We start from the raw sequence: 24,586 nt of genomic DNA on the forward strand, positions 1-24,586 counted from the left end.
TTAATGCATCTATTATTAATTTACATATATACGTAGCATCTAATATTTAATTACGGATTATATATGATTTTTAATATTGTACATGTAATAGTGATTAAAAATGTATTAAAAAGTAACAAAAAGAGCATGTTCATAATTTGATAACCATCATGCACAACAAGTCTTAACACTAATAATGTAATTGTTTGTAATTCACAAATAATTTTTTTTTGTCACAAAAAGTTTAAGAGTAAAAAAAATTATCTTATTTTCAAGTTCAAGATAAATCGTCAATATACAAAAAGATTTATGAATCTTTTAAGATTTTTTGAACTTACAGACCCCTTATCAATCGAGGATTATGAGAATTCAATCATGGATACTTTACATTCAGATTTTAAATTTTAATCATTTGTGTTAATTTTTATTGATAATAATTTAAAATTTTATATCTTTGCATTGCATTTCTCAAAAGAAAATGAATTTTTAGCATTGCTTTCATCTTCATTTTCTTTTTCTTTTGAGTGGAATGGTAGAGAATGGTTGATTTGTTCAAATTCAAACAAAATGTAATGTAAAATAGAACAAAAAAGAAAAGATGAAACAGTTAGCTAGCAAGATGAAACGGAGTCCAACACATGCACTGGTACTAAAGCATGTCACATTTTTTTATATAAAATAAGACGATATGTAAAATAAAATGTTTAATTTATGATAAAAATAACGTAATTTAAATTTGAAATGTCAATAAAAGCTTTTTTATTATCTGTATTTGACGGTAAATTTTAATGTTAAATTTTTAATGATATTATCATACGATGAATTTATATATTATCATATAAAATATTAAAATTATAAAAAAAATAATAAATTATAAAATTAATCATATTTAACATATTTTATGTGAATATAATATATTATTTAAGAGATTGAAGTCAGACTTCAGCTTTGATATCTTCTTAAAATTTGTTTGACCACTAGGCCAGCTGAAGACACAAATGTACAATTTTATTGTACTGAAAGAGAGAAAGACATCAAATTAATTGGAAGCAAATACAGTTTGCAAGTGTGTGATGAGTGAAAGAGTGAAGAAAGAAATTAAAGAAAACACTTTTGGACGCACGTGATGTGCTGGGTGGCCAGCATGTTCAACACCTGTCTCACATGCACACGTGTGACCTTCCCTTCAAAGATCCCCGTGAGATCCGCTAACAAAAAAAAAAAAAGGGGCTTCAGACCCTAAATTCCCTCTCTTTTAACCTTATTGCCTGCCTTCATCCTAGCACGTGTGGGTAACCCCACCATTGATTGCCAAGATGACCCATATGCCCATGGCAAAATGGATGGGAATTAGCTTTTGGCATGGGTAGTTTAGAAAATTTATAAAATGTAGATGGTGGAGACAAGGGAGGCCACCTTTAGTAAAAGAGGAAAAAGAAGGCTTTTTTTGGTGGAGAAAGACAGACACTGATGAGAGAGAAAAAGAGAATTTTTGGTAATCCCAAGAAGATATAAATGAAACTGTTTGTTTGTTTGCTTGGTTAGCAGCAGCTTTTCTTTCCTCTTACAAAGATCAGAGACAGAGGAGATAATGCCCCTATTCTTCTAATCAGCTTGTTTATCCTTATCAAAGATTAGGATTTCTGCCGCCATTCCAACTCTTAAATTTATATTCTAATCCAGAATACTTTTTTCACCTTTTTTTCAATTATATATAAAAATGTCACAGATTCCATTAAAACAAGTAATAAAACTTTATCAGTTTATTTTATGTTTTTAATATTCAAATCAATAATTTTTTTTATTTCAAAATATTCAAATATAAATAAGTTATTCAATTTTTTATATCAAAATAAAATGTACACTATCTTATAATTTAAAATAAATGATTATAAATTATATATTCGAAATGATTTTAATAAGTGATCATCATTAATATTTGAATCTAAAATTTTTTCATAAAAAAAGTAAATTTTAATTGATTAAATCAATTACTTATTGGTAAATTAATAAACTTTCATATTATATTTTAAGATTATTCAAAAAATAAAAAATTTATTAAAATTATAACAAAAATTTTTCAAGTAATTAAAGATTTTCATAATTTAGAATTAGTTCGGAAGAGACTATCATCCCAATTTGATTACATTTTTAAGCATGGCTTTGAAAATGAAATTACACTATTGGATATTACAAGCTATATAGAAAATTCAAAAGGCTAAGTTCCTAAATATATATAGTCTTCTAAATTTCTAAGCTCATATGTCGCCAGTCGTGATCTTGAACATCGTATTTTGATAGTATAATATACTGTTTTTCTTCTCGTCAATCTCCGTCGGAGACTTCGAAAGTAATTCACATGATAATGACTTAATGAAAAACCAATGAAACAGTAACGGCCTAATTAAAATTAGCCATGCCATGGGTTTGATGCAACAATAATCATGGAGAAAATGATGGCCAAGGACTCGGTGCATGCATGCCCTTGGCTGTTTTTTTGAACAATATATTTTGAACATACAATCATAGCAATGATGGTAAAAACAACTAGGGATGACAGTGACTTGCATATACAAGTCAGATAAATACTAGGTAAAAAAAACAAAGCAAGTAATGGCCTAATTGCCAAGTGTCACGTACTTCATGCGTTTTGCTCCGGCCATTTTCGGGATCTCTTGGAATCACAAGTTTTCAGACACGTTGACGGGTAAAAACCCTTGGTGGGAAAAGCCAATAATTTCATCGAAGTGACAAATCACTTGTGCAGTAGCTATATAGGGCTAAAGGCTAAAGCATGCTAATGCCCCACCACTGCCTGCCTTTGGACGCTTCATATGCTCCTAGCTATACCTCTTAAAAAGTTGCATTGATAGTATTTTATCGAGTCATATTGTAGTCAGTCGCATACGCTTTTTATCGTTGTATACTTGAATAGATTTTATGAGGCTTCAAAAGATAATGACATTTTTCCGCCAGAGAAATAATCTTCTAAGGCGTCCATATTAATTGTAGAATTTTACCGTTGATTTTTCTAGAAAACTGACAAATTGGGAAGATCTCTAGCTAATTAGTGAATTCAACGTCAAGGACGAAGTTGGAAGCTGTATTAATCAACAGATATGCAGGCGATCATGAGCCAAATCAGGCGCCCAAGTTTCGGCAAAAGTTAATACACAAGCAGATATTAGAAGATGGTACAAAATACAGCCATGTGTTTGGTGTTGATTGATGCCCAAATTTGACGTCATTTCACACTCATTGTCCCAAAAAGAGAAAGGTTTTTTTTTTTTGGGTTTTGAAAGTCTGAGAGAGTTTACTTGGTCAATAGATCGACACATCACTTGATTGAATGAGACTGCAACTAATTTGCCATAATAACACTGATAAGGCAAAATTAAATTTTCGAAATTTAATAAATTTAAAATTAAAATTTCAACATTATTTTTGTACAAAAAAATTAATGAAAAAGTTTGACTATCGATAGATGCGGCCACAGTAGTGTGGTTGGTTTGAGGATCATGGCAATCGGCTTGATTTACATCTAATCATAAAGATCGAAAAACATTTAGGTATCTGTCTTTGTGATGTAAGATTGATATCAAAGTTTGGTCTGACTATTATTGTGGTTTTGATCACTACTGGTAATTACTTTAGTATATAAAAAATACTTGACCTGCAACTGCGAGAATATCTACTCGCATAGATACCCATTAGTGGTGAGGAAAAATTGAGGCTTTTGAGCTTTTGTCTGTATAGGTTTTGCAGCTTGGCCATTAAAGAATTGATCTGGGATGAAATTTCTTTGTACTAACAAAAAGGGAAAGAAACATTGAACAGAATGCTCACTGTATAGAGGCCGATATTTAGTGAAGATATAACTTTTTAAATTTTTATATATATTCTGATATGGTAATTTTTTTAATCTATTCTTTGTATGGAATTGTTTATACAGTAAAAATTTAACAATATACTAACATGTACTTCAAAAAAATATAGATATATATTAACATGATCTAAAATTTTCAATTTGTGATTTTTTTCTTGATTAATTTTATTTTCACTTTTAAGTTTGAAAACCCTATACTGTAATTTGCAAGCATATTTTGCAAAAAAAGAAAGAAAATTTGGAAGTCATGGGTGATATAGAATCAAACTAAGTTTAGAATAATGGTTTATAGTGCAAAGACCAAAATTTGCATCCAAGTACATATGAAATACAGCTGCAAGTAGAAATAGAATCCAGAGAAGATAAAGGGGTCTGTTAATGGGAGGGAGGAATTTGAAAAGAAGAACAAATCAAACTTGATCTTTAGTGCTTGATTAAGGAGAACAAATCATCTCTTTTACTTCCACCCCTCGACTTCTTTTCCTGAGTAACGAACATGGGCACATGGTTAGGTCTTCAAGGGAGCCTTTTTCTCTCTATCAGATATTCGAGCTGGAGCTGTTGAATGTGATTTGAAGCGGCCTCTCCCTCCATCCTCTTTTTCCTGGAAAATCCAAATCGCTATCATTTAATTTCTTTTTCATTAAAAGACCGTTCCGTTCCCACAGCCAAGCAAGGTCTTAAATTGTTGGAAAAGCATTATGTTGACTGAAGCCATTCAGACAGCATTAGATTACTACGAACATGAGTTAGCAGTTTATAATACCTTTTTCTTGACGATCTGAACGACATCTTCATCCTGCAAAACATGCCCAACGCCACAATGTTGAGGGTAGTGCCTTGCACTTGTACCCCAGACTAGAACGTATTTGACATCCTTTATCAAACTCCTATGAATATGATTACAGAAGTCTTCCACTGTGCAGCCACCCCTATCCTACGAGTCATGACAAGAAAAAAATGGAATAAGAGAAAGAACAGTCGGGGAACTTCCTGCTGCATAAATTTAACAGTATAGACTATTAGAGGTAAATGCAATGACAAGAATGGATGTGACATACAGCAGAAAGAACCACAGGATCAGTGAAATCAGGTTGCTGGCCTTGTGGTTTTGTATATATTCTCACAAGCCCCATCTCTTCCCACATCTTCGTAAGTAGTCTATCTAAGTTCAGCTGCACAAGCAACAAGCATATGTAGGTCAACATTTTTCTCAAACATCACATGCATCAAATATGACAGTAATAAGCAATATTTTTCTGCAATTATTTCTTCCTTGCGTTGTGTTCTTGATATATAGTAAGCAGCATGTTAGTATACCTTTGGCAGGTAATGGACAATGAACATCAAAGAAGCACAAGGAAGAGAATGCAGTAAGCATCAGATCTCATCAAATAAATGATTATTACAGACTAGCCAAAAGCCAATAAATGCGATAACAGGTTAACAGGTTCTGAACATGTCGTTAGAAGATACAAGTTGCATTTTAAAAACAATAATACTCCTTAACTGCCATTCACATTTCTTTATATTACTAAAAGCCATTCACATTTAAACAAGGATCAAAAAACATGCCTTCAGATTGCAGCTTATGACAACAGAATTTGGCTGCTGAGCTAACTTATCCACATCATCGATACCGATGACATCTATCTTGTTGTAAACATATACACACTTAATGTACTTGCGGTTTCCTTCTATTACATCTATAAGATCATCCACTGTGGCATCCTCACGAAATAGAACCTAAAAAGAACACATCAGGAATAAATTAGAGAGAAATTCCAATTTTAAGAATGAATCAATTCAATCAAATATGAAATTTAATCAGTACAAGACTGCATACCTCCGCATTGTGAATTTTGTATTCATGTAGAATTTGATAACAAAGTTTCTCATCTACATGAGTTAAAGGTAAAGTGCTGTTGAAAGAGATTCCTCCAGTTTTTTTCTTTTTGAAATATATCTGCAAATGAAGTAAAGAAACACATAAAGAAAAAGACTACAGCAAAACATACTCTAAGGATATTTTTAAAAAATAATTCACAATTTCCTTTTAATTTAGGCAAATGGCAATGCAATACGTCAAAACCTAGAGATGCACCTAATATATAATTAACAATACCACATAGACAACGGTTCAGGATACACTTACTTGAGGTGGTCTCTTGTTTAAACGCAAACCCACAGCTTCCAGTTCCTTGGTTAATATCTGGCGATGACCCTCACTCTGAAGTTTTTGTAGCATATTACACAGGCATAAAGGATGAGTTGATAAAAACAGGAGAAGCAACAACAGCAAACTAACATGACCCCTAAAAGTTTAATGGTAAAGCAAGTCAACAACAATGATGAATATTCAGAATTCAGAAAACAGATATAAGTAGTGACAGCACTGAAAAAACTATAGCAAATGTAAACATTAAAACTACATTAATGTCTGTCTGACAGTTTGAAGCACTAGTAGTCACTTGAAAGCTTGAAGTATGAACAACTACAAGAACATGAATGGAAAGACTCCTAGTTAGAGGAAAAATGAAAGAGTGAAATGAGTATTAAAAAGAAGAGGAAAAGAAAGAATGATTCTGGACAATTACTGAGTACTGTAGAACTAAAACCTCTTCTGACAACAGTCCAGAAGAAAGAATGAATGTCATGACAAGCAAACATTACACACATGCAGGTAATTGGGAAGGCTTCAATCAGGAAAAACTATTTTGCATCTTACAATCACACAATCTTAGATGTTCAATGCCAGGCTGTTTTGCATTAAATTAAAGGAAAAAGAGAGAGACTGATTTCCCTCCATGCTTATCAATTATCTCTTTATATTTTCTAAACAATTCTGACACTGAGATCAGAACAGCATTAAACACTGCTCTATTAAGTTCCTAAGGTATAATAACATCTTACGAGGATCCTAATCAAGAATTTTACCATACTATAGTACAGAAGACCACCAATTGTTCAACCCAAAAAACTACTGTTATGGTATAGATACTTACTTTAGAGGCATCAAGAACCATAAGCACAAGATCTGATGACTTGGCAACTGCAATAACCTGAGAAACGAGCAGTCTCATAAAATATCTTGAATAAAAAAAAATAGAGCATAAGAATGGATAGAACAGATCCTAGAGCTGAACAGTATGCAAAAGAAAGCACAATATATTATCTTTTTCTTAATAGAAATTTTCAATGTATGTGTAAACTACCCTAAACCCCAACTTCAATATAATATTCACCAAGAAGCACGTTAAACATTTAATCAAACAACATTAGTAAAAATTTTATGACGATTTCCCTCACTTGGCAACAATACCTTTAATGCACAAGAGATGGCAACACATATCACCACATAAGACTAGAAGCCACAAAATTTTACCTGCCGCCCACGTCCCTTGCCTTCAGAAGCACCTTCAATAATTCCAGGAAGATCAAGCAGTTGAATCTTAGTATCATTGTAATGTATGATACCAGGAATGCATGTAAGTGTTGTGAACTCATAAGATGCGGCTTCTGAATGAGTTCCTGTTAACATTGTTAAAAGGGTTGATTTCCCCACACTGCAATCGCAGCACAATGCAATAGTTAGCTTCCTCTCCAAAGAGAATGTCCACGGAGAGCACCAATGCAAGTCTGCAAGTATATATATGTACAAATGCGTATTTGCACTAATCTGAAAGCACAACATGTATTTTCCTACATATTTGCACAAGTAGATGGAGCAAGCAAGCTAGAGAGGGATGGCAGAACGAAGGTACTGGCAGTAAGTGAGTAATACCATCAATATTTTAATCTTAGTGAGATAAAAAAAAAAATCATCTTTCTACATGAATGGGCTTCTCTCCCACCTTTGCCAAATGAAAAAGTGGTCAATAGTTCTTAATTTCTTATTCAAAAAATAAAGACTCACGCATTCGAGTGATAAAGGTGCAGACCTTGGAAATCCTATTAGTGCAACGCGTCCATGACCAAATTTTGTAACTTCAAAACCCTCTCCACCTCCACTAGAACCCTGATGCATGGATTACCAGCCAGGCAACAAACAGCTTAATCATTTGCAACTTTTAAAATATATTAAATATCTAGCCAATGACGCAAGAATAATTAACTTATTTGAGCAGTTATATATGGGTAAAGTTATAGTAGAAAGAGACCAACCCACCAAGAAATTAGAAAAGAACCTACAGCTTAAACAATGAAAAACAATTAAAATAATAGGAAACTGATAGTCCATTCAAGACTTAGGAATTGTTAAAAAGATGTAAAGATCGATGGTAACATTATTAGTAGGCACAAGTACACTAAACTGTGGCAATGCAGAATTTACCGAAAAAAAACAAATATGCATTCATGATATGCATATAAAACAATACATTTTAGATAAGAAACATCCATACTTTCGGTGGCTCTAGTAATTGTGTCCTTAGCTTTGCAATCTTTGCCTTGAGCTGACCGAGATGGTACTCTGTGTATTGGATAAAACAAACATTAGTTAACGGATTCAATGTTTTCAATAGGATCAATAATTATGAAATACTAACAACTAAAAATGGCTTTGAATTGAAGTAAAAAGAACCTTCAGTTCATATATACAAGTAAATATGAATATGATTGGAAAGAGATAAAGATATATACCTGTGGCCTTGTTTTTCTGGGTTCGAGCCATCTCGGCTTCAATTTCTTTAATCCTCTCTATAATCCCCATTTTCACCTGAGTTCAAGACTACCCACTAAAATGAGATAAGAACAAGGACACAGTAGGTGTAATTACAGATGCTTGTAAAATACATATAAGTAAAAAAAAGTAGAGCTAAATCCTACATAATCCATGCAAAAAATGAATACATAATGAAAGAAAAACTAAACTTGAACGAAAACCCAATTATACCACGAGATGAAGAAAAACAGTTTGGAAAAAAAAAATCAACGATGGCGTCGTGTTTGGTTGTTGATCATAAATGTAAAAGATGAGAGGGAAAGGGAGTTGATTGTTGATCATATATCCGATAAAAAAAGGCAAGTAGGTATTATAAATAATTGAGCAAAAACCAAAAAAGAAAATCCTTTTATAGTATCTTCATAACTGTATAGAACTGACTGCAATAAACAAATAAAGAGAAAAAATTTGTTTAGTGAATGACTCACCGGAACTGAGTGAAAGGCGATTCAGAGAAGAGGATGAGCAGCGAGTTGAACCTCACACTAGAAGGGCTTGTCTCAAAAAAAAAAAAAAAAAAAGACTTGATTTTGAAAGCCCAATTAGGGTATTAAGCTTTTTGGGCCACATATCTGGATTACTGGTTTTGGACTATTAGCAATTACTAACGGTAAATGAGTCAAATTGTTTAAGTCAATCCTAAACTACTTCAACTCGATTCGGAAAAAAAAAAACTTAAACTCGATTCATTGAATCGAGTCGAGATCAATCTCGACTAACTCAAAAGGCATGCGAGTCCAATCCAAAATTTATGTTCAAATATTTATAAACAAATAACAAAAATATAACATTTGATGTTATTATTTATAATTTTATTAAACTTAATCAAATTTACAAAAGCGAGTTAAACGAAAATTCGAATCAAACTTGAAAAATAAAATTCACCTTAACTCTAGTCAAGCTCAAGTTTTCGAATCGAACTGAACTCAAATGTTTCCAACTCAGATTACACCCTAGCAAGTACCGCGTCAAGCAGTGACAGTTTACATAACGAAATTCTTATTGAAACATTTACGTGAAGTTCTGTAAATAAAATTAGTAAAAAAATTTTTATTAAAAATAAATAAACAAAAATTAAAAATTAAAAAATTTTATTACATTAATCAAACGTGTAAAATTTTTAAAATTTTTAATATATTTAATGAATAAATAGTTTTAATAAAAATATAAATAAAATTTTTATCATTTAATAAATATTGATCAAATTTAAATTATAAATAATATTTTAATAAATTTTTATATGTTATTAATTTTCTCATTTAAATTTTAATAATCTATCAATTAAAATTTTTTTATTAAAATTTTTATTTACTTATTTTTAATAAAATTTTTTTACATATTTTATTTAAGAAATTTCATATAAAATTTACCTTTTTATGTTAACTCACCAATTCCAAGTTTTCAACTCCATGAGTTCTATTGAAAGGTCAATCTGGTTCAAAAACCAAGAATACCTAGTTAGCACAGTAAATAGATGTTAAAAGAAACTCACCTGCACATTCAGACAAAATTATCAATTTTTAAGAAAACGGTTTTTTTTTAATTATTTATTTCTAGATGGTACAGAGGAATTAGAGTAATCCTGTTTCTAGTTTAGAAAACTAAAATCTATTATTTACAATGTTACGAGTATCCTGGTCGTGTTTCATATACACTTCTGCCACCACATGCAGCCTGCTTGCTCGCACAATGACTTGGTGGTGGAACCTGTGAATGCATCTCAGCAAGCTCTCTCACACGTAACAAAATTGGTGCAGGGATGGGCATCGCAGGATGTTTCCGTGAATTTACCTGCATTGTTAACCACAACAAAACCATAAATGTTGAAACAAATGTCACTTCTCATGTTTGCTGTTCCACCAGAGAACACTTCGAGGAAAGAATCAAATGGAGCATGCAGAAAAACTGTTCATTATTGGAAGAAATGAAGAGGATGATTCCGGTGAGATTTGTTGTGCCATTATTATTCGATGACATCGTTGAGAAAGAAAAAAAAAAAAAAAACTTGATATCTCACCCCTTTGTCCACAGGTGTCCAGGCAAAGCTAGCTTTCAGCAGATTTCTCCATTTGTCCTGCAAAATAATCAGGAAAAATTATTTTTCCTAAAGTCCTAACCAATTCTATATGGTTTTTTTAACAAACCAATTCTTCAGTTTAATCATATGGCAAAAATTCATTCCTTTCAGCATGATTTACTCACTGACAAAAATACAATATGCATACCTTGAGATCAACAGAGGTTCTATATGAATAGGATGCAAAGGCAAGCCTTTTAATCTCAGACCATCTGCCGGCTCCATACTTAGACACACCCTCAACTAGCTTCATAACCTCAGAGAGAGTCCAAGCTCGATGATGTTTCCTTCTAATTCCACCTTTTGCTGTTCGCACAGTAACAACATTACCATCTGAAGTATCCTGTTTTAGCCCCATATTCTGCCCCAGCTCGGCTGATGGCCTCTCTTTCTTGGATTCAGCTACATACTGAATATAGAAACAGAATGCCGAATAAGCAAAAACAGTTTAGTTACAATCAGCTAAAAAAATACAAGGTGTAACATGGTTAATGTCATAGATATCATTTACTCCTTTTACCTGTTGTGGAGTTTGCTCAGGAGCAGATTTGGTTTTCAAAACTTTGTTCACACTCCCATTGTCCATTTGAGAACCATGTACATCAAGACACTTCCTTACTAACGTAGCTGTCCTGCCAATGCCACTGGGATGGAATTTCTGCATAAGACAATTCAAGTTGCATCAGTACCATAACCTCTACTATCCACAAGATACCAGTAACACAGGTGATAGATTATTAATAAGGTATGATTAAACACAATTCCCATAAGAGTTGGGTCAAACCAAGAAGTAACAAAACATTCAATTCACAGGTGATACCTGACTTCCTGAATATTAGAAGTTACTCTTATCCATTCAAGTTGAAAAAGCTCAGGTCAGAAATGGACACTGATGAATAAAGTCATAAACCGACTAGAAAGCTGCAATACAAATGCATACTTTTGCACAGGATTATGGAAGCATGTAGGGAATATCAGAATGTTCTTTCCAAAAGCAAACAACAAATTCAAAGACATAGATATTCAAAGCCAAATTCTTATTGCTGAGAAAGATAAGCAGTATTTTATCCTTTTCACATACCAAAAGAGCCATGACATTCTTCCTTGGCTGGCTTCTTCGAACCCGATAAACACATGGAACCTGAATCCCAGATCCTCCAAAGGAATCCAATCTCATCATAACAGTTCTCCCTTCCAAGGACACATTTCTAGCAGGCCTAGCATGAGATTTTGAAGCCAAGGGTCTAATCTCAATGTTTTTAGTTGATGAAATTAACCTGCCACGGTACTCTTTGTACTCTGCTTCAGAAAGTTCTTCAATATATCGCTTTGTTGGCCTCCGAACTCTCTTTGCAGCTCTCTGATCTGCTGCAAGAGGTTCACTTCCACAATTGTCTTCCACTCCATTGTTTCCCGATCTCATCCCAGAAGTAGTTTGATGCTCATCTATTTGATGACTATGGCTATTCAGCAAGTCCTCGTGGTATTCAACTCCAACTGCTGGGAGTTCTATGCCAGTAGAAAGATTCACATTGTTACAACTATCTTCTTTACCCTTTTTCACCAATTTATTGTCTTTAATTACAAAAGTTGCAGTTGAAACATCACAAAAATTAGTCAATCCCATGGCAATCCTTCTTTTAAGCCACTGCTTATCCTTGACAGTAGTGTCTCGTCCAAATGTTGCCTTAAAAACTTCATGAAGTTCTTTAATCGATAAATTATCCAGGCATATTTCATCCTTCAACTTGGAAAAATCAGGTTTTGAACTGATACAGCCAACAGAACTTGATGATCCACCTTCTATTGACCCAACCAAACGTTTTGAGTGCTCCCCAACACTCCAAGATTGAGTAACATGATTGTCACTCGAGCATTGTGTCCGAGAAGGGACCATTTCCTGCAAAAGAATTTGAGATTGGAGCTTCTCATTAATACCAGGCAATTTATTATGCCGTTCAGAACAGTGGCTGTCTTTATTCATATAAGCAGAAAAATGATCAGGAGATTGACATGCTAAGCAGAGCCTCTCTTCATGTTTGACTTTGTGCAACATTTCCTCGATGTACTATAGGAGATATTAAGGCCAAGAAGGACCCAAGATAATTAATAGTTCAATTAATACTACAACAATTAACTTCAAATCAATCATATGCTTGAACATGTACACGAGTAGGGAAAAAAATGGAAGATCAAAACCAGTGAGATAAAAGAACCTAAAAACTATAGAGAATACAAATTTCAAGGAGTAGATACCATCCCTCCCTCCTATCCTTCACCCCAAAGATAACATTGTTCTCTTTAGATACAAACTGTTAACCCCTTTTTATTAGTTAGCAAGTAGCTGCTAAATTATTACACATTTAAAATTTTGAAAAAGATACTGACAGGAGTATATGAAAAAATCTTTAACCCTATGTCAGATTATTCGACTTAAATATAACATTGAAAAAGCTAGAAGTAGGTTTGATTTTCTCATTTTCTTCAAAAAAAAAAAAAAGGATAGGTAAAAATAATGCAAGAAATGTTAGAACAGATAACTTTAACAACTAGACAGTCATCCTCACCAGACACAAGCTCTGTGTATTCCACGAAGATAGTTTCCACTAAAACTGGAGTATAATTGCCAAAAATTAAGAACTAAGGCCCTCCTAAAGCATCGGAATCCATCAGCAAAATATCAACATAAACTTCCTTCTCAAATTCAAAATAAAGCTTTGACAAAGTGTTCAAGAGAAAAATCAGAGAAGATCAAGGCCTAAGTAATCTTTAACATGAAAACATGATAAGCATCCAGTAATCCATTTGAAGTAAGTTAAGAACCCAAGTTTAATGAAAGTTGGAAATACCTCAATGCGTGCACTTAATTTCTCAGTATCAGCTTCGGTGATCTCAGAATGTGACAAGCCTGGCAAGTATTAATCATTCAGAAAATTAAAATATATAAAATATCACAACAAAACATACGTGCAAGTGTCCATCCCGTGAGCATAAAAGTTGGGACGGCAAGACCAGAAGCAACATCAAAAATCAATAATTTGAAGAACACCGCATCTTCAAATACAAAGCAAGATTTTCAAGTAAGCCTTTTCCAATACTGTATTGCTCATATTTTTGTCATCAAATGACTGTTTGTGAATCTACTTGTTTTCTGTTCTTGGTTTAGCTGATTCCATGAGCATTGCGTATCTCTAGGGATTTTCTCTTGTATAAGTCTTCATTATTCTGACAATACCTAACTGACATTTGCCAGCTTTTAATTTTATTATTTATGCATATCATGGATAGATGTAATATGCATAATTAAAAGTTGATAAAAACAGAAAAATTTATGAAAGAGAACAGAAATGCACGAGAAGCATGCAAAATGATCAGCCCAGACCGTCAGTACAGATAAAAATACAATTAAAGTCACAAGCTCAGTGAATTAAGAATTCCCAATTCTCTAGTCACAATCAGCAGAGATAGACTTTCTTATCCTATTTTAATAGGTGTAAAAATTTTTCATGATGTAGGGCTAAGAAAATCGTACCTTCCGAGCTTCCTAACTGAGGCATGCCTGGTGATGACACTTCATTAGAAGTGCACCCTAAAACATGCCCAGTGTCTGCAACAATTTGGGTTTCACACTTCTCATTTTCTAGCAAACCCTCAACCTCCATGAGTTCATCATCCGTCGCAGGCACTAATCTCCCATCCCCCTCAACCTATATGACATAATTTCAATTTAAGATTGCAAATAAGAATCAATCAAACCTGAAGCTACATGTCCATATTTTTAGCATAGCATTAAACTAGGAACTTCAAAATTATTTTTGCTTTATCATCATTATTGATCACCTATATTTATCAATCATATAAAAGGTTGAATGCTTCGATTCTTTTGGCAAAACTCAAGTGACCTGTGTGTTTGTAGAGTGAAGACCACTATGTGTGAATAACATTTTCAAAATCAGCAGAAGGAGCTAAAAGTGTTTTTTCTTTTTATATAAAAGGATATATCCTTCTCATTCAGATATTTAAAAGCATCACCCCTTTTATTAAACAAACTTGGTAACCATGCATACTTCAAAAAAGTGATTCAAGCTAATCAATGCAGGTCAAGTTGTTACCTGACATTAACTTGTTTTACTAAGCAAAAGCTCAATCCTGACTACCAGCTATAGCAAAAAAAATGAATATTACATTAAAAATATGATATTTCCTGCTAGAAATCTATAGTTTATACACTGATCATAATTCATAAATATATTACTCCCTTCTAAATAATATGTTGATATGTCTGCATCATTTTAACTTAATCCAACCTCCACTTCAGGAGATTCTAACCTTGTAATTCAACCAATTTCTACATGTTATTATTTTCTAAATGAATTGATGATAGATAGTCACCACATTAATTTGTCTTTCTCGAACCAGCTAATCTAGCCCACAAACATGATGCTTTCTGAATGACCAATATTCAAAGACAGGTAGTGTAGAAAACCCATACTTATAACACTTTTAAAATCTTTTATCCGACAAACAGTCAAATGACTTCTACATTAATACTTTACATTAATGTAGCTCAAATATCAAACTAAAGCAAATCCAAGTCAACATTCTTACGAAAAAAAGTAGCCAAAAGGCACATGTTCTTTATACATCAGTAGGATAAAATAAGTAGAATATCATTTGCAGAAAGAGATACCCGAACAAGCTTGTAAACAACTGGATCAGCAACATGCTTTGGTGAAGATAAAATCAAGTTACTTTTCTCAAGGCCAGTCTCTTCAAATTTCCCTTCATCACCCCCCTCAACTTTAACCACTGTTTCCATGGAAAATCCTAAAAAGGCAGCTCAAAAACAAAAACTGGAAACCAAAACCAAAACCAAAAAATAGCCCAATGAATAGACACATCAAATTTTTTTGCCAAGTCAAAATGAAAACTTCATTCATGCATGGGAACACAAGCAACACAGCAAACAAAATTCAAATTTTGTAGTTCCCATTTTGATATAATTTATTAGAAACAATCTAGTAGCCTAGTTTCTTGAATTGATTACCAAATTCACTCAAAATAGTCCAAATTTTAACACACGCCTAGAATATTACAATCTAATCCAACAAGAATTGTATTTCAAAGTAAAACGTAATGAACCCAACAAATACATTAAATTGCCATCTTTATTCAAAAGTAACTATAATAGCTCCTGCGATGAAATGGGCTGTTGTTACAATGATGAAAGCTGGAACAGAAAGGAATGAAGCTGCTGTTACAGTGATAGAAGCTGGCATAGCAAAGAATGAAGCTCAAGGGCTGGTTGATCAGGGGTACTGCACACGGGACCTGAAGGTGGTAGATTCTGGAAGGAAGAAAAAGACAAAAAAGGCTAACAAGACAGTTGGAATTGGATTGACAGTGCATGAGGTGGTAAATAAGGAAAAGCTACTTACAATTGTATTAGATTGTTATAAACGATTCCTTGTAATTAGCACATGATGAATTGTCATTTTTGGCCGATATAGGACTACAATGTACTGAATGCATTATGAATGAAAATACTATTTCCTCATTTCCTCTATATTCTCCTTCTGAACTTTTCTTTATCCTGTTTCTGTTTCTGTTTCTGGTCTCTTCTTCTATATTCTCCGTTCCTCTATCAATCTTATTTTCTTCTTCTTATCTCCATTAATCTGGTTTCAACACGTCACAGTCATTATGTGACAGCTCCCTTTACGCACCAAAATTCCCAAATTTCGACGAATTGAAACCCTAATTCTCAAAACCTAACAACCTAAAGCAAAATAAGCTCGTTCTGTAAGTAGCTGTATTTCCATACATAAAAAAGGAAAAAGAAAAGAACACATAAAAAGTTCAGATATTTCTTTAATTAATAAAAAAATTGCATTTTAAGTTGACAGAATGGGAAATGAACGAAATTTAAAGGAAAAAAATGAAGTTTGACTCACCATAGGATTGTGATTGCTGACCGAGTTGACTCAGCCTCTCCAAACGATGAACACAAAAAACGGACTGAAAGGGACCGATTTGGAGCGAGTTAGAAGCGTGAAAATTTGAGTTGACAAAACGAGTTAATGAAGAATGAGAGAGAAACTTGGAGAATAAGATAAAATTTTAGGATTCGAAATTTGTATGCTTTTGGTCACAGTTCCCCTTTTCGCTTGCTTTTTCAGTACGCTGTGTTTACCGTCCTACAGTTCCGCATTCGAATATTTCCGTCAATTGTCTTTTATAAAATGGCGTATGATCCTGAATAAACCTGCTAATGGACCCATCAGATTTTTGAGGTTTTATTTTTTATTCAAATTTATTCCCACGTATATAACAATAAAGTTCTATTCGTCTAAAATATTGATATTTTAAATTTTTAAAAAAATTATAAATTATAAATTTAATTAATTTTAATTAAATTTATGAATTATTTGAGATTAAATTTAATTTAATTTTATTAAATATAATTTAAAATTAAAATATTATTTCACATAAAAAAATAAATTTTATCTAATAAAAAAATAAATAAACTTTATCCATATTATAAAAAATAAAACAAGTAAACTTTATTCTATTATGATAAAAAAAAATTTTAATTTTTGAACCAAATTTAAATCTGACCAAAACCTTAAATGATGAAATTCAAGGTCAATCTTAATTTTTTTAATCAAACCTTATTTATTTATCTAAACTAATGACTGCATAAAGGCCCGCTGGGACTGACATTAATTAAAGCTAGAGCCTAGAGCAGCAATGGAAAAAATGGTTTCCATTGAGACTTAGGCTGCAACTATAATGGAGGCATTGATGGCTTCCAAATGCAGCCATAAAATCACTAACTGCAAATTAATAACATCTCTAAGGAATTACAACAAAAATCTCCAATTTCTAGAGGAAAATACCACCTCCCTGCATCAATATTTCCTTTGCACTCACTAGACCAGATGAAACCTAAAAGAAACCCACAAACTATGCTGCTCCCAACCTTTATATATCTCAGTTGCCAGTAATGGTGACATGGGGTGATATTCTTCTTGTTGCTTGGGCGGGTACCGGGTGGATGGTGATGAAATCTGGTAGCAATGTAGTAGATACTTTGCTTACCTTGGGATCACATCACCCCAATAATCAAGTATGAAATTACCCTAAGGCCAAGAACACCCTACAAAGATTACACAAGAAAATACAGTAAGAAATCAATTGATAGACAACAAGCAATGAAAACAGTTGGCAAGACAAGACAAGCCCCAAGCTTAATTTCCACTAACAATAACCTGCATGAGGTTAAACAAAATGTTCTTCCCAAGAAGACATAACTTTTATCATTATTACCCATTAAGGCTAAGCGATGAATAGAATGTCTGTTCATACCTCATTCCCCTTGCCCGCCTCTACATAATAAATAAAAGAGCAATACAAAAAACAGGTCTGTTATATTTTAATGATCACATTGCACATGATTATTCACGTCCATCCTCCATGAGATATTAAAAAAAAAACAGATTAGACATGTGACATGATTATTCACGTCATTCTCCGACGCCCCCTAATCTTTTTCCTATGACAAATCCTTCATGCTCCCCACCTCAGCTGCCGGCAAGCGCTTACTCAACTAGCATACCAGAAATTACATTAACAAGGTCATTAAAAAACAAAAACTAAATATAAAATACAAGCCCTAGATTCTTCAAGGGTCCAATTGAAAACTTCAATTTGGAAACTTCAATATGATACTTACATTTTTCAATTCTTTTCTTGAAAATGTTTTACGCTAATGTCATCTAAGTGCATACTTATGTACGTAGATGTGTGTATGTGCGTACAAAAAAAAAAAAAAAAACAAACAAACATAACGAAGACAAAGCAAATACGAAGATGTAGGAGTTCCCGAACTCCAAGAACTTGAATAAATATAGTTCAGAGAGACTAACAAAACTCCAAATTTTTATATAAGCATCATTGAGGATCCCCTTAACCCATCATTATTGGGAAAGGAAGGAGTAATACTGATGCTAACAAGGGAAGAAAACCATTAAATTCCATTGTCACAGCAACCTCTCGTCAAGCCCTTGAAATCAAACGTGGGGAAATTCCTTGGAAACTAACTATTGTTATAAAACATGGGTCTGATTGAAATTTTTTACCTTTCGTTTTTGCTGATCTGGGTGACCAACTGGCGGTGACGGTGGATCAAACTGGAAGAGCAGAAAATCGAATAAAAAACCGTATAAAAATGAGGCAGGTTGCGGTGCATTTAATGGGAAGATCAAACGGTAAGGATCTCAATTTGAGAATCCCAACGGTTCTGATTGAATTCAGGTCATGTGGGGTCCCAGAAAAAAGTTTGACCAGTCCAGGGGTAGACATGAAATTTGAAACGTCAACAGGTAGAGTTACTGTAAGGTGATTCTATTTTCTTCGCACTTTTTAAAATATTTTTAAATAAAATTATTAAATTATTTTTTTATCCCTCAATTTTTAAAATTTTAATTTACATATTTAAAAGTTTTTAAAAGTTTCTAATTATGTAATTCGAAAATTTAAAAATTTTTATAAGATATTTTTTAATTTAATGGATATAAAATTTTAATAAATTATATAATTTATAGGATATAAATTTTTATTAAATTATATAATTTTTCAAAAATATATATGGTTAGAATGTATAATCAATAAATTATATAATTTATCGAAATTATATATGTAAAATTTTTAAAATTAAAATTAATAAATAATTTTATTTAAAAATAAAAAAATCGGTACATATATATATATATATATATATATATAAAGGCATGTTTAAAACCTCTCTTATCCGCATTAACGGACATGGAAACGGTTGGTTAAGAAGAGAAGAATAGACGAAATACTTGGCCAAACTCATCTATTTTTCCCTTCCCAGAATCCTTGGAGAACCCTGAATTCTTCTTTCCTCGTAGACATCAGGAAACGAACTCTTCCCGCTGCTCCGCCAAGAAGAAGATCGGATTTGTGGATCAAATTCTCGATTATATTGAAGGTTTTAGTCATGTTCTTTTCCTAATATGCTTAGCCTAGATATTCACTATTACAAGTTCACTACTTTGCTTTTATCTTGGGTTGCATTGGTTTACAGGGGGTCCCAAGTTAAGTAAATGGTATGGGGCACCTGATCTACTACCGAAAGATGGATCTATCGTGGAAGGGGAGTAGGATTATCCCGGTAATATGTTTTGTAGACCTGGAAATTTTAATTACACAATACAAAAATAATACAGAAGTTATAAAAACACAAAAGTTATACCACTTAAAAATTAAGAAAAATCATATATGAATTTATTAAAAATTAAAAAAATATGTTTTGTATTTGAAACACGAAATTATAATGCTAATTTTTATGTTTTACATATTCTACACAAATTGTCAAGTGTCTACTGTTATGGAAACCGGAAAGATATTATTATTTTTAGTTCTTAGAGAGGAAGAAGTAATGATACACTATTCTCTTAAATTTTCAGAAGATAAAGTCAGGGATGCAGATTTATTAACAGCTGGGAGTACTGAAATTGGGCAAGTAAGTTTTTTCGTTTCATGTACGATCTTATAGTCTTTTTAACTTCCTGATGGTTAATGCATTTTGAGCTTGATTGTGACTTTTATATATGTATATGGTGATATTGTCATTGATTGTCAAACGAACTCGAATAAAAGCATTGGTGAAGGATAAGCGTGCAGCTAATGAGGCATTTGGAGCTTATGTTGAGGTGAGTTGATAGAACTTCAGTGAGAGAGTGGGTTTTTGCAGTCATGATAGCATCTCTTTTCTTTTTTTTTTTTTTTCCTTATGGAATGTTGTTCTGTTGTTTTTGCAGCAAATTTCTGGAGATAAAAGTAACGAGATATTTGTAAAGAAAGCTCTCCGAGGAGTTCTCTCAATCATATGCCCAAATGTATGTGTATCTCTGACCTGTCTTGTTCAATCCTTACCTGTACATTGCTACAAATCAACATATTTATATAATGGTACCCAGTTTCTCCATCTTTTCCATTAGGATATTCTTAGTGAGACAGATAGAGAACTGGAGATTCCAAATGGTTGAGTAAAACTTGCAGACTACATAAAACTCGGAGCTTAACTCTGTAGTCGGTTCATGCAGCAACCATTAAGAGGTGGCTTTTAGCAGGTTTGATCTTCAAATCTCAGCACCTTCAACCCAATTTCCCTATCCCTAGGTTGTACCTCTTTTGTACCAATAAAACTTGCAGACTACATATACATGTGTGCATGACTACTGAAAATTGTGGGCAAATTTAGTCATTCTTGTTGCGAAGTTCCAACTTTGTTTTCCACTTAGTGCTTTACTGCTTTCCTACATTATGTATTTGAAGAAATTTAAACAAAATTGCTATTGGTGCTTCAATCGCCATTAACATTCACTAAATTTCCTTTTTCTTGTCTTGCATGCAAGTTTCTTATCTAGTATTGAAAGCTTGAAAGGTGTTGAATATATAATTCTCTTGTTTTAGGTACTCTCTCTCCCTCTCCCCCCGTCGAGCATGTTAGTGTAAACAATAGGCTTTAGACAGTGTTTCTACATGATTGTGGTTTACAAAGGTTGCAGTTGTCTGTTTATGTAGCTAGCAGTGGCATTCAAGCTCTCATGACAAACAATCCGAGAAAATTAGCTGAGAAAGATGAAACGATATTGATGGCTTGAGGAATTCCATATACCCTAATTATAGCAGGAATGTTGCAATACACTCCTAGAGGAACACAGGGTTTCAACTTTGAAGAGGTTTAGTCTTGTTGAAGTTAACTAGAAATTTGAGCAACATATACAGCAGAGTCAGTGACCAATAAAAAGAAAATAAACTTTAAAAATGTTTCTCAAATGCTCTTTCAATCACTTAATGAAGCCTGTTTCTTGATTCTTTAAAATCTTCGAACTGGAATGAGTCTGTTTGCTGAATTGGAGGACACAAAAAACAATCTTTTCATTGTAATAGATTCAGACAGAAGTGCTAAGCGGCCATTGACAGGGTAGTGCATCAAGTGGACGCCTTAGCACGGAGGATGCTGCATCTATATGCGTGGAAGCACTTGAAGTAGTTCCACAAGCAAGATTCACATTTGAGGTCTGTGAATAATCATGTCTGCATCTATTAAGGGGACAAAAAACATACCCCTAAAATATCTAGTCATTCACTGAATAGTTCATCCCACTGCTACTTTCTAGTCAAAAGGTTCTGAGACAACTCTCTGCTATCTTTCATTCTTTTATTTCAGGAATTAAAGGTAGACTAGTTTGAGCTATCTATCTTGGTAATTCTAGAGCAATTAGTGGTCTCAAATTTTTTTCTTTTTCATTCAACTGCAAGCTGAATTTAGTCATTGCCATTATAAATCTCAAATTTTATTAGAGATTGAATCCAAAACTTAACTCAATTGGTTTATATAACCACTCTTAAGAGGTGCATCTAACAAGGAATTCAAATTCTAACACCTGCAACCATTTCCTTTTCATGTTGTGGCTTCCTTTGTACCACAAAAATTTTATCATAAATTCTAGCTTGCTTTTTAAGAGTACTTGAGTTATAAATTCCTTAAAAACAAACAAAAAGATTTAAGTCATTGGAATAAAAAAAAAGGTAGTCATCAACAAAATGATGTCTGAATTGAAGTGGGAACAAAAGCATATCTGTACAATGTGCAGTGGAACTCTTCAAAAGGCAATGCATGAAAAGAAACAGAATAAGTAAATATTTATGCACAAACATTTCAATATTTCAAACCACTTTTTTCTTATTTATTTTCTCTTTGCCAATTGTCCTTTTCTTTCCACCCTTTGGTTTCAATTGGCAACCAAGTTATTGATGTGTACAATTTTCTGTGTGAAAATAGGTTGTCCATGGAGCAGAGGGAAGGTTTCAGATTGGAAAGAGTGTTTGACTACAATGATGGAAAAAACAGAGCTGCAGCTGCCACGACCATATTCAACCAAAATACCAAGTGCACCCATTTGTTTGTTTTGAATTTTTTTTTCTTTTTCCTATGAAGTTTTCAGTAAGTTGGTTATTAGTAAATTTGTTTGTCCTGCTTTTGGACTGCAAAAGTTTTCATTGAAGTTGGTGTACTGCAATTTTACATGACAATGGTATGAATGCTGATTTTGAAGGCAAACTGAAAGATTTGATCTAAAGAAGCCATCATGATTCATGAATCTCATAGCAAGTGACGTGTTCAACATTCTGTTTTCATTTATTATTTATTACTACAACTTTTAGCTTGAAAATTTAGACTTAAATGAAAGTCCACTTCATTTAAAGATTCAATATGATACTTTTCAATTGAAAATCTCAAATTCTAAACACTTAAAAAAAAAAACTATCTTAATCATTATTTACTATTAGGTTAGGACAACTTTGAATTCTTGGCTATAATTTTGAAAGACCCCACATAATTTGGAGCAAAAGGGTATACATGAGAGTTTTCATGTGAACGTTGAAAGAGTAGATAATCCATATGTGAGAAGTTGTTGCATGATTAAAGATTTATTTGACAGCGCCGTGGGAGAAATTCTTGTTACGCCATGATGTCCGTTGCATATTTTGGTTAGGTGCTTAGTTTGTTGGAAACAAAGTTTTCAAGCAAGATGCTGGGGGCAGCAATGGGCATGATTTTAGGCAGGAAAATGGCCTTAGAATTTTCAGTGTGTTGTCACAGTTTTGGAGTCAATGGCGGAATAAGCATCTTTTGCTTGAACATAAATAAAAGCATCCTTCTTCTTCCCACCATGTCCTTCAATATAATAATACTACTATTAACAGTCAACAAAAGTGAACTCTTTTAGTGCAATGTAAATTAATAATAAATGAACAAAAAAATGGAAGGGAACAGAAACACAGAAGGATACAATGGAGTACGGACACAATCTTTACATTCTTTTATTGACTGATTCCTCCACTTCATGTGGAGAGCATGCCCCAGCTTTTTAAAAGCCAAAAATCTTTCATTTGTGGCATCACCTTTATCTTTTCCACAATGCAGAAAAAAAAAAAAGTTATCTTTGCTTTTGGAATATTGATTCACGTTATCCTTTTTTAGCATAAATTTGACTTTGATTTTCTTGTTCAAAAAATAAGTTTTGAATCGTTTTTCTTAAATCAAAAAAGCAAAAAAGAAACCTTCAATTTCATATTTATTTGATACATTGAAGCCAGCTACATGAACCTGACAGATAGTGCTAATCAGCCCAACTTTTTTTTTTCCTCATAAAAATTTTAGAGGTAAAGAAATTGTTTAATTTCTCGTATGAAGATAAAATGTATTATATTCGATAATTTAAAAAATAATAATTTAGCTATAAGTTTTGTATTCGATATGATCTTAATAAAATATCATCAATTGAACTCAAATATGAAATCACATACGTCAAGAAGAACGATCTTACCAATTAAGTCATCTTTTTCTTAATCTAATCATCCTAACCTTTTTAATATAGGTATTGATTTATTGTTCAGGATGCTGCAAAGTTTAGTACCATATCTGATTATCTGTGATCCACTATCTAAAAGTCCTTTCTAAAAAAAATGATCGAAGGCTGAAGGCATCATTGTTATGCCCAATGCAAAAGAAGAAAGTGGAAGGAGCAAACTAAAACTACTAGTAGTAGTAGTGGTAGGTTATATATTCTGATCACATGTTTCAGACGATGCTGTCTGATTTTGATGTTGTCACAAGGCATAGTTGATCTCCTTTTTTTAGACTGATCTAATCTTTAATGATCACCTTAACAAAAGCAATATGCAAATCTGCTTTAAAATGTATGATCAGCTATTGAATTGAATTGCTGGAACTTCCTCCAGATGCCAGAAAGAATATGATCATTCGCCAACATTGGTTGGATGGAAAATGGATGTAAGGTCAAATTTTGTGTGTAGAAAA

The 24,586-nt window shown here is 32.8% G+C and overlaps 3 protein-coding genes and 1 long non-coding RNA gene across 9 annotated transcripts; 1 reads left to right on the forward strand and 3 right to left on the reverse strand.

Annotated features, from left to right (window-relative positions):
* Positions 1 to 4,117: 4,117 nt before the first annotated feature.
* On the reverse strand, positions 4,118 to 9,128 carry LOC111279007 (developmentally-regulated G protein 2). 6 transcript variants are annotated; one of them, XM_022865841.2, is made up of 12 exons: positions 9,017 to 9,128; positions 8,507 to 8,582; positions 8,269 to 8,336; positions 7,807 to 7,883; positions 7,251 to 7,431; positions 6,871 to 6,927; positions 6,021 to 6,095; positions 5,712 to 5,831; positions 5,441 to 5,611; positions 4,927 to 5,040; positions 4,632 to 4,802; positions 4,118 to 4,469 (listed from the first exon to the last, which is right to left on the reverse strand). In XM_022865841.2, the coding sequence occupies exons 2-12, from the start codon at positions 8,574 to 8,576 to the stop codon at positions 4,374 to 4,376; spliced, it is 1,200 nt and encodes a 399-aa protein (XP_022721576.2). In that variant the 5' UTR covers positions 8,577 to 8,582; positions 9,017 to 9,128; the 3' UTR covers positions 4,118 to 4,373. The 6 variants fall into 6 exon arrangements, with proteins under 6 accessions (XP_022721576.2, XP_022721574.2, XP_022721575.2 ...); XM_022865839.2 differs by having other exon boundaries at positions 8,507 to 8,594; positions 9,017 to 9,101; XM_022865840.2 differs by having other exon boundaries at positions 8,507 to 8,601; positions 9,017 to 9,086.
* A 977-nt stretch (positions 9,129 to 10,105) lies between these two features.
* On the reverse strand, positions 10,106 to 16,768 carry LOC111279008 (uncharacterized). Its single transcript, XM_089764745.1, has 9 exons — positions 16,620 to 16,768; positions 15,356 to 15,474; positions 14,198 to 14,372; positions 13,515 to 13,573; positions 11,747 to 12,565; positions 11,186 to 11,323; positions 10,814 to 11,074; positions 10,606 to 10,662; positions 10,106 to 10,379 (listed from the first exon to the last, which is right to left on the reverse strand). The coding sequence occupies exons 3-9, from the start codon at positions 14,325 to 14,327 to the stop codon at positions 10,212 to 10,214; spliced, it is 1,632 nt and encodes a 543-aa protein (XP_089620871.1). The 5' UTR covers positions 14,328 to 14,372; positions 15,356 to 15,474; positions 16,620 to 16,768; the 3' UTR covers positions 10,106 to 10,211.
* A 527-nt stretch (positions 16,769 to 17,295) lies between these two features.
* On the reverse strand, positions 17,296 to 19,008 carry LOC149517629 (uncharacterized). The gene is made up of 2 exons (XR_016344239.1): positions 18,807 to 19,008; positions 17,296 to 17,824 (listed from the first exon to the last, which is right to left on the reverse strand). It is a non-coding gene; the product is annotated as an uncharacterized LOC149517629 (long non-coding RNA).
* Positions 19,009 to 19,027: 19 nt separating this feature from the next.
* LOC111278578 (uncharacterized) lies at positions 19,028 to 22,822 on the forward strand. Its single transcript, XM_089765089.1, has 8 exons — positions 19,028 to 19,049; positions 19,514 to 19,681; positions 19,778 to 19,850; positions 20,119 to 20,215; positions 20,304 to 20,405; positions 20,514 to 20,591; positions 20,694 to 20,825; positions 22,544 to 22,822. Exons 1-7 carry the CDS (start codon positions 19,028 to 19,030, stop codon positions 20,739 to 20,741), a joined length of 588 nt encoding a protein of 195 aa, XP_089621215.1. The 3' UTR covers positions 20,742 to 20,825; positions 22,544 to 22,822.
* The last annotated feature ends 1,764 nt before the right edge of the window (positions 22,823 to 24,586 follow it).

This window comes from Durio zibethinus, chromosome 8 (assembly GCF_047325235.1).
Source record: "Durio zibethinus cultivar Kanyao isolate XHJ-2024 chromosome 8, ASM4732523v1, whole genome shotgun sequence".
In the NCBI taxonomy this organism is placed as follows: domain Eukaryota; kingdom Viridiplantae; phylum Streptophyta; class Magnoliopsida; order Malvales; family Malvaceae; genus Durio; species Durio zibethinus.